General features: G+C 41.4%; 1 protein-coding gene across 1 annotated transcript in view; it reads right to left on the bottom strand.

The window, feature by feature from the left end:
• The window catches only part of ENPP3 (ectonucleotide pyrophosphatase/phosphodiesterase 3), a 169,687-nt gene that overhangs the window by 28,079 nt on the left and 122,551 nt on the right, over positions 1–19,057 (bottom strand). The window contains exons 21-22 of the mRNA XM_089676174.1: positions 8,505–8,640; positions 5,074–5,151 (exon numbers count right to left, since the gene is read on the bottom strand). Of these exons, the coding sequence (XP_089532300.1) occupies positions 5,074–5,151; positions 8,505–8,640 (214 nt within the window). The remainder of the gene's footprint in view (positions 1–5,073; positions 5,152–8,504; positions 8,641–19,057) is intronic.

Genomic DNA, 19,057 nt, shown 5'->3' with positions numbered 1-19,057 from the left:
TGTATAACTGATTAACTGCTAGCCTACAGGGCACTTATACCCCCTTCCTGCCCAGGCCAATTTCCAGCTTTAAGCGCTGTCACACTTTGATTGACAATTGTGCGGTCATGCAACACTGTACCCATATGAAATTTTTATCATTTTTTTTGTGACAGATAGAGCTTTATTTTGGTGGTATTTAATCACCTCTGGGTTATTTATTTTTTCTTAAACAAACCAAAAAACAATGAAAAATGTTAAAGTTTTTTCTTAGTTTTTGTTATAACATTTTGTAAATAGGTGATTTTTCTCCTTCACTGATGTGCGCTAATGAGGCTGCACTGATGGGCACTGATAGGCTGCACTGATAGGTGGCACTGATGGGCACTGAGGAGGAGGCACTGGAAGGTGACACTGATGGGCATTGACAGGCATCACTGATGGGCACTGAAAGGCAGCACTGATACATGGCACTGAGATATGGCAGTGATAGGCAGTACTGATAGGCAGCACTGACTGGCACTGATAGGCGGCACTGACTGGCACTGTTAGGCGGCACTGATGCACACTGATAGGCAGCACTGACTGGCACTGATGGGCAGCACTGACTGGCACTGATGGGCAGCACTGACTGGCACTGATTGGCAGCACTGATAGGTGGCACTGATAGGTGGCACTGATTGGCATTGATAGGTGGCACTGACTGGCACTGAAAGGCAGCTCAGATGGGCACTGATATGTGGCATTGATGTGCACTGGTAGGCACTGATATGTGGCACTGATGTGGCACTGATGGGCACTGGCACGAGGCACTGATGAGCACTGACACAAGGCACTGATGGACACTGACAGGTAGCACTGCTGGGGCTACACTGATCATCAGGGCACACTGATCATCAGTGCCCTGATGATCAGTGTACATGTCCCCTCCGCGGAAAGCCGATTACCGGCATTTCCCTATTTACATGCGATCAGCTGTGATTGGACACAGCTGATCACATGACCGAGCCGACATCTTCAGCTCTTTCCGTGATCGGTGATCCGCTGTGTGAGGGACACAGCGCACTGCCGAACGCCGCGCTGCGCGCTCCCTGAGCCTTGCAAGCACAGTGAGAATGGAAGGACGTCATATGACGTCCTCCCAGAACGAGAGAACCACCTTGCGCACGTCATATTACTATATGGCGGGCGGGAGGTGGTTAAAATGTATTAGCTGGAGTTTGGCTTCAATTTGTTAGTGTATGTAAATATGCGAGTACATCTAACATTCCCCCCAGAATGACAATGCTGCTGTTCAAATGTGCCCCTGGCTCATTCATCCAGAGTGGGGGCACTCTAATACAGGAGGTGTGTTACTGGCCAGATCACCAGGTGAAAACAGAGGAAAAAGGCTATAAGAAAAAATGAATGCAGTCACCACATCTAATGGTTGATATTGGTAAGCTGCCATGATATGTTGTGTTTTTTGGTTTTGGGTTTAGTATCACTTTAACTATCTGGACCTTGGACTCCTGACTTTTGTAGTAACTGCAAAGCTTATGAACACTGTCACACAATATGATACTGCCTGGTTCAAGGAACCTTTTCTCCAGCAGAAACACAGGCAAAAATTTAAAAATACTTTTTTAATACAGTATGGGAACACTAGAATCCCCTATCAGGTCTTTACTACATGTCTACAAAAGTGTCCAAGGTGTAGATTTTCCCTTAATTTTGTCAAGTAAAATGAACGTTTTGGGCTTGACATGCAGCTTTAAGGGTTCATTCATGTAAACAAAAATGCATATACAAGTGTTTTTAAATTATGGATCTGAATGCAGCTGCATTGTTTTCAATAGAGCCATTCACACATGTGGGTAAACATAAGCTGCTTTCAGATCCATAACACAGAATCCAAAAATCTGCATCTAAGAAAATTTGCTCTATGCATATAAATGCATGTACTGTATATGCATTTGTAAGCATGTAAATTAAGTCTAAACAAAAGGGAAAAATAAATTATTATAAAAACATATCCTGTACACATGTAAGTATTTTACAGATCATTACGCAGGAACTTTTCTCCTAGTAAACATGTGTAATAATATCAGTAAATTTTTTTTATGGCAGTGTGAATGAGGCCTAAGCCCAACTTCACTGCTCCTTTAGTCTAGGGCAGAGGTCTCCAAACTGAGGCCCATGGGCCAGCTGTGGCCCTTTGCTTGCTTCTATCCAGCCCTTGGGGCACTATTTTTTCCACTGATACAAGGCATTATTTATTTCAGTAACCTTGAAAATGGGACACTTTTTCCTCCCACTGACACCAACAAAGGAGTAATAATACCCCCACTGACACCAGAAATTAAAAACTAATTCTAGTTCTGACACCAATTATGGGGCACTATTCCACATCCCAGATCAGTATATAACTAAAGACAGAAGGGAGATTTATGAGTGATTTTTGAGGTGCCCATATGTCAAACAATACACAAATATACATACAGTATATATATATATATATATATATATATATATATGTATTATACATATATATTATGCTATAGATATTCATAAAACAAATGATGTGATCAGGGGCAGACTGACAACTCATGGGGCCCCCAGGCAATAGGGGATCATAGGGCCCCTGTGTCCTTGCCCAAACTCAAAAAAGCCTATAAAAAAGGTACCAGGGGCATCTCATGGGGCCCCCTACTGATCCCAGGCCCTCGGGCAGTGCCCGAGTTTCCAAAAGGTCAGTCCGCCCCTGGATGTGATGTTTTATGAGAATATATGTTTTCTTGCATATTGTACAAGATATACGGTAGATGTCCAATAAATCACTGATAAATTACTTTCTGTCCTTAGTTATGTATTCAGTTCACAACTTTGGTTGATTTACTAAAGGCGTATATTTCTCACTTACCTCATTGAAGTTGGATTCACATCCATTATCAAATCATGTGCAAAAGAAGCCTCTATTTTTTCAATTTCCCAGCACATTTGAACGTATAAAATGAACACATGAAAAAAATGCTACTCATAAACCAATCCTGCTGTCCACAATAGAAACCTGTTAGGTTACTTTCACATTGAGGAGGTTTTGAAGCATTTTTGCGTTTAAAAAAGTGCCTGAAAAGCTAAAGAAAAATGCTTCCCTATGTGAATGTATATCTACAGTGTGGATCGAAAGTTTGGGCACCCCAGCTAAAAATTTGTATTAATGTGCATAAAGAAGCCAAGGAAAGATGGAAAAATCTCCAAAAGGCATCAAATTACAGATTAGACATTCTTATAATATGTCAACCAAAGTTAGATTTTATTTCCATCATTTACACTTTCAAAATAACAGAAAACAAAAAAATGGCATCTGCAAAAGTTTGGGCACCCTGCAGAATTTATAGCATGCACTGCCCCCTTTGCAAAGCTGAGACCTGCCAGTGTCATGGATTGTTCTTAATCATCGTCTGGGAAGACCAGGTGATGTCAATCTCAAAGGTTTTAAATGCCCAGACTCATCTGACCTTGCCCCAACAATCAGCACCATGGGTTCTTCTAAGCAGTTGTCTAGAAAACTGAAACTGAAAATAGTTGACGCTCACAAAGCTGGAGAAGGCTATAAGAAGATAGCAAAGCGTTTTCAGATGTCAATATCCTCTGTTTGGAATGTAATTAAGAAATGGCAGTCATCAGGAACAGTGGAAGTTAAAGCAAGATCTGGAAGACCAAGAAAAATATCAGACAGAACAGCTCGCAGGATTGTGAGAAAAACAATTCAAAACCCACGTTTGACTGCACGATCCCTCCAGAAAGATCTGGCAGACACTGGAGTTGTGGTACACTATTCCACTATAAAGAAATACTTGTACAAATATGGTCTTCATGGAAGAGTCATCAGAAGAAAACCTCTTCTATGTCCTCACCACAAAAATCATCGTTTGAACTTTGCAAATGAACATATGGACAAGCCTGATGCCTTTTGGAAACAAGTTCTGTGGACCGATGAGGTTAAAATTGAACTTTTTGGCCGGAATGAGCAAAGGTACGTTTGGAGAAGAAGGGGCACAGAATTTAATGAAAAGAACCTCTGTCCAACTGTTAAGCATGGGGTTGGATCAATCATGCTTTGGGGTTGTGTTGCAGCCAGTGGCACAGGGAACATCTCACGAGTAGAAGGAAAAATGGATTCAATAAAATTTCAGCAAATTTTGGATGGTAACTTGATGCCATCTGTGAAAAAGCTGAAGTTAAAGAGAGGATGGCTTCTACAAATGGATAATGATCCTAAACACACCTCGAAATCCACGGGGGATTACATCAAGAGGCGTAAACTGAAGGTTTTGCCATGGCCTTCACAATCTCCTGACCTCAACATAATTGAAAATCTATGGATAGACCTTAAAAGAGCAGTGCGTGACAGACAGCCCAGAAATCTCAAAGAACTGGAAGACTTTTGTAAGGAAGAATGGGCAAAGATACCTCAAACAAGAATTGAAAGACTCTTGGCTGGCTACAAAAAGCGTTAACAAGCTGTGATACTTGCCAAAGGGGGCAGTACAAGATATTAACTCTGCAGGGTGCCCAAACTTTTGCAGACGCCATTTTTTTGTTTTCTGCTATTTTGAAAGTGTAAATGATGGAAATAAAATCTAACTTTTGTTGACATATTATAAGAATGTCTAATCTGTCATTTGATGCCTTTTGAAGATTTTTCCATCTTTCCTTGGCTTCTTTATGCACATTAATACAAACTTTTAGCTGGGGTGCCCAAACTTTCGATCCCCACTGTATGTATGTTTTCACACTGAGGCGTTGTGATTGCGGTGCGGTGTAAAAACTCCTGCTTGCAGCATTTTTGGTGCGTGTTTGGTGAGTTAAAAAAAAAACCCAGAAATGCCTCTTCCCATTGAAATCAATGGAAAACGCCTGAAAACACCTCTGGGAAGCATTTTTGGTGCAGTTTTTAAGTCACGTGTCCTTTAAAAAATGCTCAGAAAATGCAGTAAAAACTCCTACGCGGTTTTTATGTGTTTTTACGGTGTATCAGTGTGAAAGTAGCCTTGTCTGCAGGAATACTTTAGAAGCAGGATGCATGAGATAAAAAAAACATGCACTTACTTAAGAATTCCATGTACATGGGAACAAGGTTACTTGTGATAAGAGAGTCATATTGTTCAACTTCACTGCTGTTGAAGTCTGCAGAGAAAAATAAAAACAAATTCATAAACAACACTTGGATAAGAAATGATATAAAGTCTTTATGTTTACACATTTTATGCATTAGCAAAGAATTAAAGACCTACAGTATCATGACAAGAGCATAAAGAAGTGTATGCCTATGTAACTAGAGCTATGGAAAATGTAGTTCTTGACAAGAGTAAAGCAATACAGATAAAGGAAAATCAAGCTTTGTGATTTCATCAAAATGTTCACTACTTCAGGTCACACATATACCTGAAATCTAAGATTTATCTACTACACAGCTTTACCCAGACTGTATTACTATACCGTTTTTATAGGTTTTACTCCTATTGCCATGTAGTTATGACTTTTCACAGGCTTAACTGTACACTGTTTGCTATATGCAGTACATGCAACTTTTTAAATGTTCAGTTGTCCAAGTAAGAGGAAGGTCAGTTGTATGTTGCCTGAGCTGAGAACAGTCCAATGACTCTTGTCAATAGCACCTGCACCCCTTTCTTTTAACAGGATATTGCTGGACCTCTGCACACATGTCTATGGAATGGAAAAGTAACCACTATTTAGTTGGGAAGCTTTGTGTTGCCCCCTCATAATCTCTCTCCTAGACAGCCCATAATTGCCTTATGATAAATGTAGTTTTGCAGACCCTGATACCAGACCAATCATTTCAACAAAAATAGTCCCATAAGAACATATGTGCATTTACCAGTACAAGCTTCTCTTGTGTAGACCTGCAAAAGACCCAAGACTGCTGGTGGGTGCCGCCATCTTGATTGTGATGTCAGCAGCTGCAGCAGACTAGAGCTGTCATTCGCAGATGTGACTTTATAGTATTCCCCTATGCTCCATCCCCGGCAGTTACATAAAAGGCTATGTAAGGAGGTGAAGGGAAGGGCAGAGGACCCTGGCTAGTACAGACAGTAATTAGACATTCTGTCTAATTACTGTCTAATTACAGATGAAAAAGTTATGGCATGCAAGGATTTTCTAGAGCAGGATTTGCCTGCAAAGGCCTGCAGTGTGCCAATCTCTTTACACTGTACTTTGCATATAAGGGAAATTAATTATAATGTCCTGGGGCCCCTTGTCTGCATGTCATTTTACCTAAAGGGGACTATTCCTTTAAGGTGAATTAGCTGCTCTCACATATAGGGTCACTACTATCTAAACTGGCTGCTCTCAAGGAGCGAACCACTAATAAAGGGCTGCTACAGGCAGCTACTCGTTCTCACAAATGGAGTCACTGCCACTCACTTGGCCAAGTACTATTAAACGTCTGCACTTAAATTGCCACCATACATTTTGCTGTTACTAGAAGCCACAGGATATTTGTGCCCCTAACCGTCTCTCCATTCGTTTATTGAGAGAATAAGCTATTGAAAGGTTAAAATGACTGTTGTTTTACCCCCAAATTACCCAAGGTCCCATCCTGAGATGTTAGATGTGAGCCATCTGAGTCAGTGTAGAGGGCCATCCTACACTGCCCAGGTGGGAGGAGTGCTATTTATTAACCACTTGCCCTCCAGAGGATTTACCCCCTTTCCTGACCAGGCCATTTTTTGCGATATGGCGCTGCGTTACTTTAACTGACAATTACGCGGTCATGCAATTCTGCATCCAAATTCAATTTACATCCATTTGTTCCCACAAATAGTGCTTTACTTCTGGGGTATTTGATCACCTTTGCATTTTTTTTTTAGTGCGCTATTAAAAAAAATACCAATTTTGAGAAAAAAACAATATTTTTGACTTTTTGTTATTAAACATGTCCAGTAAAAAAATTTTAAAAATCAAATTTCGTCATAAATTTAGGACAAAATGTATTCTGCTATATGTCTTTGCTAAAAAAAAAAACCTCTCAATACGTGTAAATTCATTGGTTTACGTGAAAGCTATAGCGTTTACAAATGGCGGTATGGATACTGGATTTTTTTTTGTTATATACTAGTAATAGCGGCGATCAGCGACTTATAGCAGGACTGCGGCGGGCATTCTGACACTGGAGATGAACTGACTAACTGTCACTGACATCCCTAGTGACACCAATACAGTGATCAGTGTTAATAAAAAGCACTAACACTGTACTAATGCCACTGGGCATGAAGGTGTTAACATCTGGGGTGATCAAAGGGTTAACTGTGTGCTTTTTTTTTTTTTCTGTGTGCTGTGTGTGCTTTACACTGTGAGATCACTGCTTTGTATGGCTCTGCTATGCTATGCAGAGCCATACAAAGTAGTGAGCAGGAGCTGACAGGGGAGAGATCTGTATTGTTTACATACAGGTCTCTCCCCGCCGGTGATACGCGGTGACCACCGGGGGTTGGTGGGGAATCACCGGCTGGGACCCAGTGATTGACAGGTGAGGCCGCCAATGGCGGTGCAGGTAGGGGGTAGGCCCCCTACCCGGAAATGCAAAATCACGTATATAGACATGATTTACCCCTGTCGCCCTGTAGCGGTATTTCTGCTATAGGATGGTGGGAAAGCTGTTAAGACAGCTCCTATTACTTGAAAGGCCATGTCGTTTTGCAAAGTTAAAGCTCAACTTCAAACTTGAATATATGCAGTTGGGTATTTACTTAATTAAAAACATATGCAAATGTCATTCTAATTCAGCTAGTAACTGAAAAAGAATTACAACATCTTGTAAAGCAGCACTCAGATACAGTGAGTGAGCAGCAATACTTGAAGCCAATCAGGTGTCCTGCATGCACATGTGACATGCTAAGAGGGAGGGCAGAATAAAGTCATCCGATGGCAGGTGAAATGGTCCCCGCATATATTTAAATTAGTTTCCATTTTAGATTGGAGTTCAGTTTTAAGCACCTAGTACACCATTCCTGTGCACTGAGTACAGAACATTACAGTATGTTGTTGCAGTTCACATGAAATTATAATGATCCGAATTCTATCATCATTATCAAAAGATTTTATAAGAATTTCTTAGATGACGCAGTCAAGTATTTGTGCAAATGTATATTGTACAGACATTAAATATCTGTTCTTGGTAAACTCCAGCAAAGTACTTTAGGAGATCGGATTGGAAAGTGCCTTTACAAGTGTAACTTATCTTGCCAAAAGCTGCATATAAATAGAATTTGTTCCATATCTTTGGGATTCTTCAGCAGAAGCAGCGCATTGTGACATGTTAACTTAATTTGTCGTTTATTCTTCAGAAGATGTCTATGTGTTTTCAACATGAACAAACCAAAGGGAAATCTTTGCCAGTCCACATGAGCACCCACAACCGGCAATGGTGTTGTTTTGTAATGGGTTTAGACATATTGCTCAGCCACATCCAGATGATTAAAGCTTTCACAAATATCTATTTAAAGAAGTGTACTTACTGGGAGGATGGAGGAAGCTGTGGGTAACATTCATCCCTGGCTTGTAGTCTGAACATTTCTGGCTGCTTTCCTCTGGGACTCTACCATCAGGCCGCAGACAGTCTGCTAGTGTAGGAGGAAGAGAAGAGCCTTCACCCTGGTACAGAACAGTCACAAAAAGTAGTGTTATTGATCCATAAAACACATCGTCTGCCCTAATGCTGTTTTCCATTCAATTTAATCTGAATGTCCCAGGTTTTAAAAATGATATGAAAAATGGACCATGTTTTGTCTGACTGCATGCAAATTCTTTTACTCAATGGCTAGACAGAGAATGATTCAATAAGTATACTGGAATATGCACTCAGTCACTTACAGTACAAGGATTCTGCTGTATTTAGCAGACTAAACACCTTGCCAGACAATTCAATGTCTCAGAGTTCTGCGTCATCCAGTTAGGACACCCATACAGCAAAGATAATGTGCATACAGTATACAGTATATGTTTAGACATTTTTGGAGGATACTCAGCTACTAGACTTGGTTCACACTGCCGCCACTTGGGATCCAACTTGTCAGACCCCAAGTCACATGACATGTGAAATCCCATGTTAGTCAATGAGAGCTGTCTTAATTAGCACTGCTGAAGTCGCTCCAACTTTAGAAAAGGTTCCTGTACTACTTCAAGGGTACTAGGTGTAATGCTAGACTCCCATTTGTCCTTTCAGCCCCAAATCCAATCACTGTCCAAATCTTGTAGACTTCACCTCCACAACATCTCCAAGATACCCCCGTTCTTAACCTCGGAAACTACTAAGCAACATATTCATTCCCTGGTTATCTCTCGCCTTGACTATTGTAACTCCCTCCTCATTGGTATACCTCATCGCAGGCTATCCCCTCTTCAGCCTATCATGAATGCTGCTGCCAGACTCATCCACCATACCAACCGTTCCATATCTGCCACCCCTCTCTGCCAATCCCTCCATTGGCTTCCTACTGCCCAACGGATAAAATTTAAAACACTAACAATAATGTATAAAGCCATTTATAACTCTGCCCCAAATTACATCACCGATCTTGTCTCCAAATATCACCCAAACCATACTCTCCGCTCTTCGCACGACCTCCTGCTCTCTAGCTCCCTTGTCTTCTCCTCCCATTCTCATCTCCAGGACTTCTCCAGAGCTTCCCCCATCCTCTGGAACTCTCTACCCCAATTTATCAGACTATCACCTACTCTGCTCACTTTAAAGTGATCTCTGAAAGCCTCTTCAGGGAAGCCTATCCTGCCCTCAGCTAACAATGGAATCTTCTATTCCTCCTACCAGTCCATCCCCCCACAGTTATTACTTTTTGTACCACCAGCCCCTCCATCTTAGATTATAAGCTCCAAGGAGCAGGGCCCTCCTAACCCTCTTGTATTGAACTGTATTGTTGCTGTATTGTCTCCTGTTATATTGTAAAGCTCTGAGCAAACTGTTGGCGCTATATAAATCCTGTATAATAATAATAATTATATCCAACTTGTGTCCATTTACTCTAATAGAAGTCACCTCCAAGTCAGATCCTCATCTATATTGATGTGATTTGAATCCAACATTACAAGAAGATTACCCAGGCATTCCCTGAAAGTTGCTTCAGAATTGCTTCAGAGTCGCTTCAGAGTGGTACTCAAGTTGCCTGGCAAAGTCGCACTGCAAGTCACGTGAATTTCAGGTAGTAGTAGTGTGAACCAAGACTTAAGTGGCCAGTTACTAAATAATTGAGCAAGCAGATATTTGTTTAGCTTTGTAAGAGGTGATTATTCAAAAGTTACTGTACATGATCTTATGCATGACACTCTTGTATTTGAATTGCTAATGTCTTCTGATAAATATACAGTAAGTGCTTGTAATTCTCTCAGGTGACCATATCAGTCAGATATTGCCAGCACTATGATTGATCAAATATTTTACAAATCATGCCTACTTTGACTGAGAAAGGGAGGTATTGCAAAATTTCTAAGGCATTTGCAACCTGAAACCTAAGCATTTTTAAAAAGTATAATTTATGGCTGAACTCCAGCTAGCAATTAAAAATTAAAATACATCAATAAAAGCAGCTTTAATTTTAAGTGTGTTTAGCCAGTCATGTGATCTAAACCGCAGACAGTATAGGTTGGTGAATTCTGTTTTCTCCACTGCAGTTAAAATGGAACTTCACTCTCCCGATCAGCATTGATTATTTTTAATCCTCATGTTGCTAGCATTGGTAAATAGATAGGAAAGTATATAATATTTACTTGTTTTAAACTTTTTTTTTTTTTACATTTCTTCGGTTACTTCCTGGTTTCATGCATAGGCAAATAATGTCATGAATCCCAGGAGTCTTTAGGAGGGGAGGAGAGGAGGAGGAGGGGTTTTCTCAGCTAAGCACGCTCTCCTGTATGCATGCTTGCGCTGAGGGCAGATGGATTCCAGAAAGTAAATGCTATATGAATCATTTGCCCTTACTAAAGATGGTTATGGCCAGAAATTCTAGAGAGTTGTTTTTCAAAGGATTTCTCAACAAAATAAAGCATGGAGACATGGATGGATGGGGGAGTTTGCTTTGAATATTAAACATTAATTAAATAGTGTTTTTGGTTCATGGTGCTCAGCTGCATTGAAGATCTGCTTTAAATATTACAGGTTGGTCACAGACCTTAACCTGCTGGACCACAATGAGAAAAGCATCACTTGCATCACTCCCTTCTTACTCTGATCCTGCCGTGCAGCCTGAGTTACTTAACTTGCTGACCTTGCCATTCCCAGTCCTGTGCTGAGTATTACAGAAGGCTAATAAAAATACACATTTAAGACTCATAGTATTCTATTTAACCGCTTGCCGCCCTGCCACTGTGTATATACGTGTGCAGGGCGGCAGTGGAGCGCAAAACCACGTTTAAAAACGGGTTCCGCGCTCCCGACACTTTCGCCGGCAGGGGGCGCGCGCGCGCTCCCGCCGACCCGCGGGTGACACTATTTGATCCAGGAGGGATCAATCATTAGATTTCAGCCAGTGATTTCTGGCTGAAATCACATGATCGGTCCCTGTCCTATCCTGTCCTGTGTTGACATACACACAGGGCAGGATATGATGTCATTCTTCTCTGCCTGGACACATTCCGTTCCAGACAGAGAAGAAGACATCCAAAAAGTGAGTACACAAGCACTACACTACAGTTAGAACACTCTAGGACACATTTAACCCCCTGATCGCCCCCCCCCCCTCCAGTTAACCCTTCACTGCCCTGTCACCAGTGTCACTGATCAGTGAAGCGATTTTTACTGATCAGTGTCGCTGGCGACTTCCGATAGAGTTAGCGCCCCTCCCAGATAGCGCCAGATTGCCCGCCAGTACACCAGTAATCCCGTTTAACCCCTTGATCGCCCCCCCCCCTCCAGTTAACCCCTTCACTGCCCTGTCACCCAGTGTCACTGATCAGTGAACCAATTTTTACTGATCACTGTATCAGTGTCGCTGGCGACTTCCGATAGAGTTAGCGCCCCTCCCAGATAGCGCCTGTTTGCCCGCCAGTACACCAGTAATCCCGTTTAACCCCTTGATTGCCCCCCCCCTCCAGTTAACCCCTTCACTGCCCTGTCACCCAGTGTCACTGATCAGTGAACCAATTTTTACTGATCACTGTATCAGTGTCGCTGGCGACTTCCGATAGAGTTAGCGCCCCTCCCAGATAGCGCCAGATTGCCCGCCAGTACACCAGTAATCCCATTTAACCACTTGATCGCCCCCCCCCTCCAGTTAAACCCTTCACTGCCTGTCACCAGTGTCACTGATCAGTGAACCAATTTTTACTGATCACTGTATCAGTGTCGCTGGCGACTTCCGATAGAGTTAGCGCCCCTCCCAGATAGCGCCAGTTTGCCCGCCAGTACACCAGTAATCCCGTTTAACCCCTTGATCGCCCCCTCCAGTTAACCCCTTCACTGCCCTGTCACCCAGTGTCACTGATCAGTGAACCAATTTTTACTGATCACTGTATCAGTGTCGCTGGCGACTTCCGATAGAGTTAGCGCCCCTCCCAGATAGCGCCAGATTGCCCGCCAGTACACCAGAAATCCCGTTTAACCCCTTGATCGCCCCCCCCCCTCCAGTTAAACCCTTCACTGCCCTGTCACCCAGTGTCACTGATCAGTGAACCAATTTTTACTGATCACTGTATCAGTGTCGCTGGCGACTTCCGATAGAGTTAGCGCCCCTCCCAGATAGCGCCAGTTTGCCCGCCAGTACACCAGTAATCCCGTTTAACCCCTTGATCGCCCCCCCCAGTTAACCCCTGCACTGCCCTGTCACCAGTGTCACTGATCAGTGAACCAATTTTTACTGATCACTGTATCAGTGTCGCTGGCGACTTCCGATAGTGTTAGCGCCCCTCCCAGATAGGGCCAGTTTGCCCGCCAGTACACCAGTAATCCCGTTTAACCCCTTGATCACCCCCCCCCCCCCAGTTAACCCCTTCACTGCCCTGTCACCAGTGTCACTGATCAGTGAACCAATTTTTACTGATCACTGTATCAGTGTCGCTGGCGACTTGCGATAGTGTTAGCGCCCCTCCCAGATAGCGCCAGACTGCCCGCCAGTACACCAGTAATCCCGTTTAACCCCTTGATCGCCCCCCCCCCCCCAGTTAACCCCTTCACTGCCCTGTCACCAGTGTCACTGATCAGTGAACCAATTTTTATTGATCACTGTATCAGTGTCGCTGGCGACTTCCGATAGAGTTAGCGCCCCTCCCAGATAGCGCCAGTTTGCCCGCCAGTACACCAGTAATCCCGTTTAACCCCTTGATCGCCCCCCCAGTTAACCCCTTCACTGCCCTGTCACCAGTGTCACTGATCAGTGAACCAATTTTTACTGATCACTGTATCAGTGTCGCTGGCGACTTCCGATAGTGTTAGCGCCCCTCCCAGATAGCGCCAGATTGCCCGCTAGTACACCAGTAATCCCATTTAACCCCTTAATCTCCCCCCCCAGTTAACCCATTCACTTCCCTGTCACCAGTGTCACTGATCAGTGAACCGATTTTTACTGATCACTGTATCAGTGTCGCTGGCGACTTCCGATAGTGTTAGCGCCCCTCCCAGATAGCGCCAGATTGCCCGCCAGTACACCAGTAATCCCGTTTAACCTCTTGATCGCCCCCCCCCCCTCCAGTTAACCCCTTCACTGCCCTGTCACCAGTGTCACTGATCAGTGAACCAATTTTTACTGATCACTGTATCAGTGTCGCTGGAGACTTCCGATAGTGTTAGCGCCCCTCCCAGATAGCGCCAGTTTGCCCGCTAGTGCACCAGAAATCCCATTTAACCCCTTGATCGCCCCCCCCCCAGTTAACCCCTTCACTGCCCTGTCACCAGTGTCATTGATTACAGTGAACAGATTTTTACTGATCACTGTATTAGTGTCACTGGTGACTTCCGATAGTGTTAGCGCCCCTCCTAGATAGCGCCAGTTTGCCCGCTAATGCACGGGATTTTTTTTACCAAAAACATGTAGCAGAATACATTTTGGCTTAAATTTATGACTAACTTTGAGTTTACGATATATTTTTTATAGCTGAAAGTAGAAAATATTGTTTTTTTTCAAAATTTTTGTGTTTTTTTTGTTTATAGCGCAAAAAATAAAAAGCGCACAGGTGATCAAATACCACCAAAAGAAAGCTCTATTTGTGTGAAAAAAAGGACGTAATTTTCGTTTGGGTGCAGCATTGCATGACCGCGCAATTATCATTTGAGTTAGTGCAGCGCTGTATAGCAAAAAAAGGCATAAATTACAGTATCTATACCATAATTTGTAGACGCTATAACTTTCACACAAAGCAATCAATATACACTTATTGGGATTTTTTTTACCAAAAACATGTAGCAGAATACATTTTGGCTTAAATTTATGACTAACTTTGAGTTTACGATATATTTTTTATAGCTGAAAGTAGAAAATATTGTTTTTTTTCAAAATTTTTGTGGTTTTTTTGTTTATAGCGCAAAAAATAAAAAGCGCACAGGTGAACAAATACCACCAAAAGAAAGCTCTATTTGTGTGAAAAAAGAACGTAATTTTCGTTTGGGTGCAGCATTGCATGACCGCGCAATTATCATTTGAGTTAGTGCAGCGCTGTATAGCAAAAAAAGGCATAAATTACAGTATCTATACCATAGTTTGTAGACGCTATAACTTTCACGCAAAGCAATCAATATACACTTATTGGGATTTGTTTTACCAAAAACATGTAGCAGAATACATTTTGGCTTAAATTTATGACTAACTTTGAGTTTACGATATATTTTTTATAGCTGAAAGTAGAAAATATTGTTTTTTTTCAAAATTTTTGTGGTTTTTTTGTTTATAGCGCAAAAAATAAAAAGCGCACAGGTGAACAAATACCACCAAAAGAAAGCTCTATTTGTGTGAAAAAAGAACGTAATTTTCGTTTGGGTGCAGCATTGCATGACCGCGCAATTATCATTTGAGTTAGTGCAGCGCTGTATAGCAAAAAAAGGCATAAATTACAGTATCTATACCATAGTTTGTAGACGCTATAACTTTCACGCAAAGCAATCAATATACACTTATTGGGATTTGTTTTACCAAAAACATGTAGCAGAATACATTTTGGCTTAAATTTATGACTAACTTTGAGTTTACGATATATTTTGTATAGCTGAAAGTAGAAAATATTGTTTTTTTTCAAAATTTTTGTGGTTTTTTTGTTTATAGCGCAAAAAATAAAAAGCGCACAGGTGATCAAATACCACCAAAAGAAAGCTCTATTTGTGTGAAAAAAAGGACATAAATTTTGTTTGGGTACAGCATTGCATGACCGCGCAATTATCATTTGAATTAGTGCAGCGCCAAACAGCAAAAAAAGGCCTGGTCATTAAGGGGGGTAAATCCTCTGGGGCTCAAGTGGTTAAAATATGCATTGAATTTTATTATCTGAAAAACGGTAATACTATTTTGTTAAATAAGCTTGGAATTCTGCTTTAAGCAATTTAATAGTCCAGAGAGGCTTGCAAAGAAAAATTATAGATGGGTGGTGCATGGAATAAAAACTATATTTCAAAAAAACCCAAAAATCTCTCTCATGGCAGTAGTAATCATCTCTGATATTTACATATTTTTCTGATAATGGTAAAAATTATCACCTCTGATGACTTCATACATTCTGCAAAATCTGAAGTGAAGATATCACTTCCAACCTCTACAGTCTTTCTGACATTTCTTACTCTTATGGCAAAAAAGAAGACCCCTTGAGCCCATAGGGAAGAGGAGCCTTGACTGATGGGAGCATGGCTTAGTAATTGGACGTGGACATAAGCAGCAAGCTAAAGTAACTCGAAAGTGATTGGCTACCTAGGCACAGGGGAAGGGGCTGGCCACGAACTCAATAAAAGTTTGCGCTAAGGTAAATCAATCATTGGTGGCCTGAGGAATTGCAACTTTAGTAGAGTTAGAGTAAGAAGTTGATCGTCACAGCTTTATTGGTGGTTTTTGAACTTGCCAGCATTAAATGGACTATGCCCTTTACTGGAAGTTGGGTCAGTCTAATGTCTGTCCGGCACTCATGTTAAAGACAGGTCTTTTGGACTAGGTTAAGTTAATGCTGAAGCATGTTCACAGTATAACTGTGACATGCACTAGGTCAAGTTTATTTTGGAAATTGCTTAAGGTGGAAATTTCAGATAAAGTAGTGGCCTTGCCCTTTCCAACTTAACCTGTCTACGTATTGACTTTGGGCAAGGTTACTGGGTAAAGTAGATGTGGTTTTAAGCCTAGGCTCCTTAGCAGTTGTGATTATCTCTGATACCTACATATATTTTGATATACTCTTTTGGTAGAATTATCACCTCCCGTACCTACATATATTCTGATATATCTAACGCTTATGGTAAAGGCTGTCACCTCTAATACCTACATAATTTCTGATACAGTATGTCTTACTCTTCCAGTGGATTTTACCACTTCTGATAACTACATACATTATGATATCTGATATCTGCTATTAAGGTATGAATTATCATCTCTGATACCTACATACATTCTGATATCTTTATCTCTTTTAACAGAAGTTATCACGTGTGATAGCCATATAAATTCTGATATCTCTTAATCTTATGGTAGAAGTTATCTCTAACTCCTATCTACATTCTGATATCTCTTACTCCTATGGTAGAAGTAATATCATCTGATACCTACATACATTCTGATATCTCTTACTTTTATGATAGAAGTAATATCCTCCCATACCTACATTCTGAGATCTTTTAAACTTATAGTATAAATTATAACCCCTAACACCTACCTACATCTCTTATTCTTATGGTAGACCTGTTAATCTCTGATATCTCTTACGCTAAACCCAGCCGTAGACTGAGCACTTTTCTTTTCTGCAACCAAGGGTTGCAGGAAAGAAAATCATTTGATTACCCCCTCAATACAATCAGTGTTGATGGGGAAATCTTTCTCGTAGAGCCATTGTGTGCTCCTGGTGGGGTGTGGGAGGAACCATCCCCGCTGGGAGAATGCAGTGATTACTGCTAGCGGCTATAATAGCCGCTAACAATAATTGCATGTAAAATCAGACTGGTTGTACCCAAATTGATGAACTTTGGTACATTCAGCCTGCCCATCGGGGCGTATTTACCACAAGGCAAACAAGGTATTTGCCTAGGGTGGCATTTTTTAGGGGGGGATGCATTTTTCATGGAGACAGCGTCATTCCCCAAAAGAAGAGATGGAAGAAGGGAGACATGCAGCATGGGGATCAGGTGGGATATGAGAGAGGCTGCTTGATGGTGTATGCAGAGCCTGACTCTGGGTGAAGGTGAGCGTCTTCTCTTTTGTCGGGGTGGGGAGGGGTTGCCAGTGTATGGGGGGGCAGTGATAGTGGAAGACTCTCTCGGGTGGGGTGTTGTTGGTCAATGTCAGGCTCTCTTCGTAGGGGAGGGGGGTGTTGTTCGGTTTCAGGGTCTCTCTGTGGGGGGAATGATTTTTGTGTTGCCTAGGACAGCATGAAACCTAAATACACCACTGCTGCCTATATATGGTTCGAATTTCAGCTGGTCCTTGCTGAATTGGCTGAGATTCGAGCTGTCTATGGCCAGCTTTATAGTATGAGTTATACCTACTTAAATTCTGATAACTTATCCCATAAGAGTGAAAAATATCACCCTCGATAGCTACATAAATTCTGATATCTCTTCCTCTAATAGTAGGGTTTATAACTTATACCTACATAAATTCTGATAATTTATCTCATAAGAGAGAAAGATATCACCCTCGATACCTGCATAAATTCTGATATCTCTTCCTCTAATAGGGTTTATAACTTATACCTACATAAATTCTGATAACTTATCTCATAAGAGAGAAAGATATCACCCTCGATACCTGCATAAAATCTGATATCTTTTACTCATACCTCGTGTATTTTTATGCTGCATATAAATATATTACTGTACAGGACTATATTTAAAGTTAAAAGCAAAAGGTCCTCATTAGCTACTAATTTCAATAACTTTCAAGTCACTGGGAAGTCAGTGTTTACAGACAGAAGTCTCAGGATATGAATAAAAGCAGTGAGGTCACTCTTTAATCCTCCCACAACATATCACTGAGCTCACTGACCTTATGAACAGCGTTTAAAAAGCTGACTCACACGATTGCTGGCAACCACTTTTTCCCTCCAGAGTTTATTTATTGCAAGGCACTATATTATTTAATATAAATGATAAAAGAATGTGTTTTTAACACTTAGGGCATATTTATAAAGTGGTGAATGTAATACTTAGCAAATATTCACTGCAGGTGGATCAATTGAAAATATACGCACAGGAAGATACCCCTGCTAAAATAAATACTGTATATCTTATGGTCTCTCCTGGCGCTCATTTACACTTGCATTAGCCCTCTGAACAGGGATGAGGGGTGGATTGCTTTTCAGGGGGAATTTGACAGGTGGTGAGGAGGAGATATAAGCAATATAAATCTGTTTTTCTGGGGGTTATAGCTACCCGTGAGAGTATATCAAAGAATGCGGATAGAGCAGGGAATAGTTAAATCCCTGCTACATTTTCTGACATCTGTGTCCCAGTTTGTGATATTTCACTTTACTTCCTGTCCTTTAGGCAAAACAGAGTATGAGAATAAAATGATCCAAAGTGAAAATCTCCTCTCAGCCAGTCGTCACTGAAACATTTCTCCCAAAGAGAAGATTTTACCTCCTATTTTTGTTCTGGTGATGACTATCCAAAACTAAGAGCAAAAATTGGAATTTAGATAAAATCACTTAGAGCCACATTTACAGAATCAAGTGATATGAGTTCCATTTTATATATATATATATATATATATAAAACCACTTCAATACCAGGCACTTTTACCCCCTTCCCACCCAGGCCAATTTTCAGCTTTCAGCGCTGTCGCACTTTGAATGACAATTGCGCGGTCATGCAACGCTGTACCCATATGAAATTTTTATCATTTTTTTCACACATTCATACATACACTTACTAGGGCCAATTTATACA

Source organism: Staurois parvus, unplaced genomic scaffold (assembly GCF_062004578.1).
Source record: "Staurois parvus isolate SC_StPar_1 unplaced genomic scaffold, SC_StPar_1.0 ptg000165l, whole genome shotgun sequence".
Taxonomy (NCBI): Eukaryota; Metazoa; Chordata; class Amphibia; order Anura; family Ranidae; genus Staurois; species Staurois parvus.
This window is presented reverse-complemented; position numbering and strand designations above follow the sequence as displayed.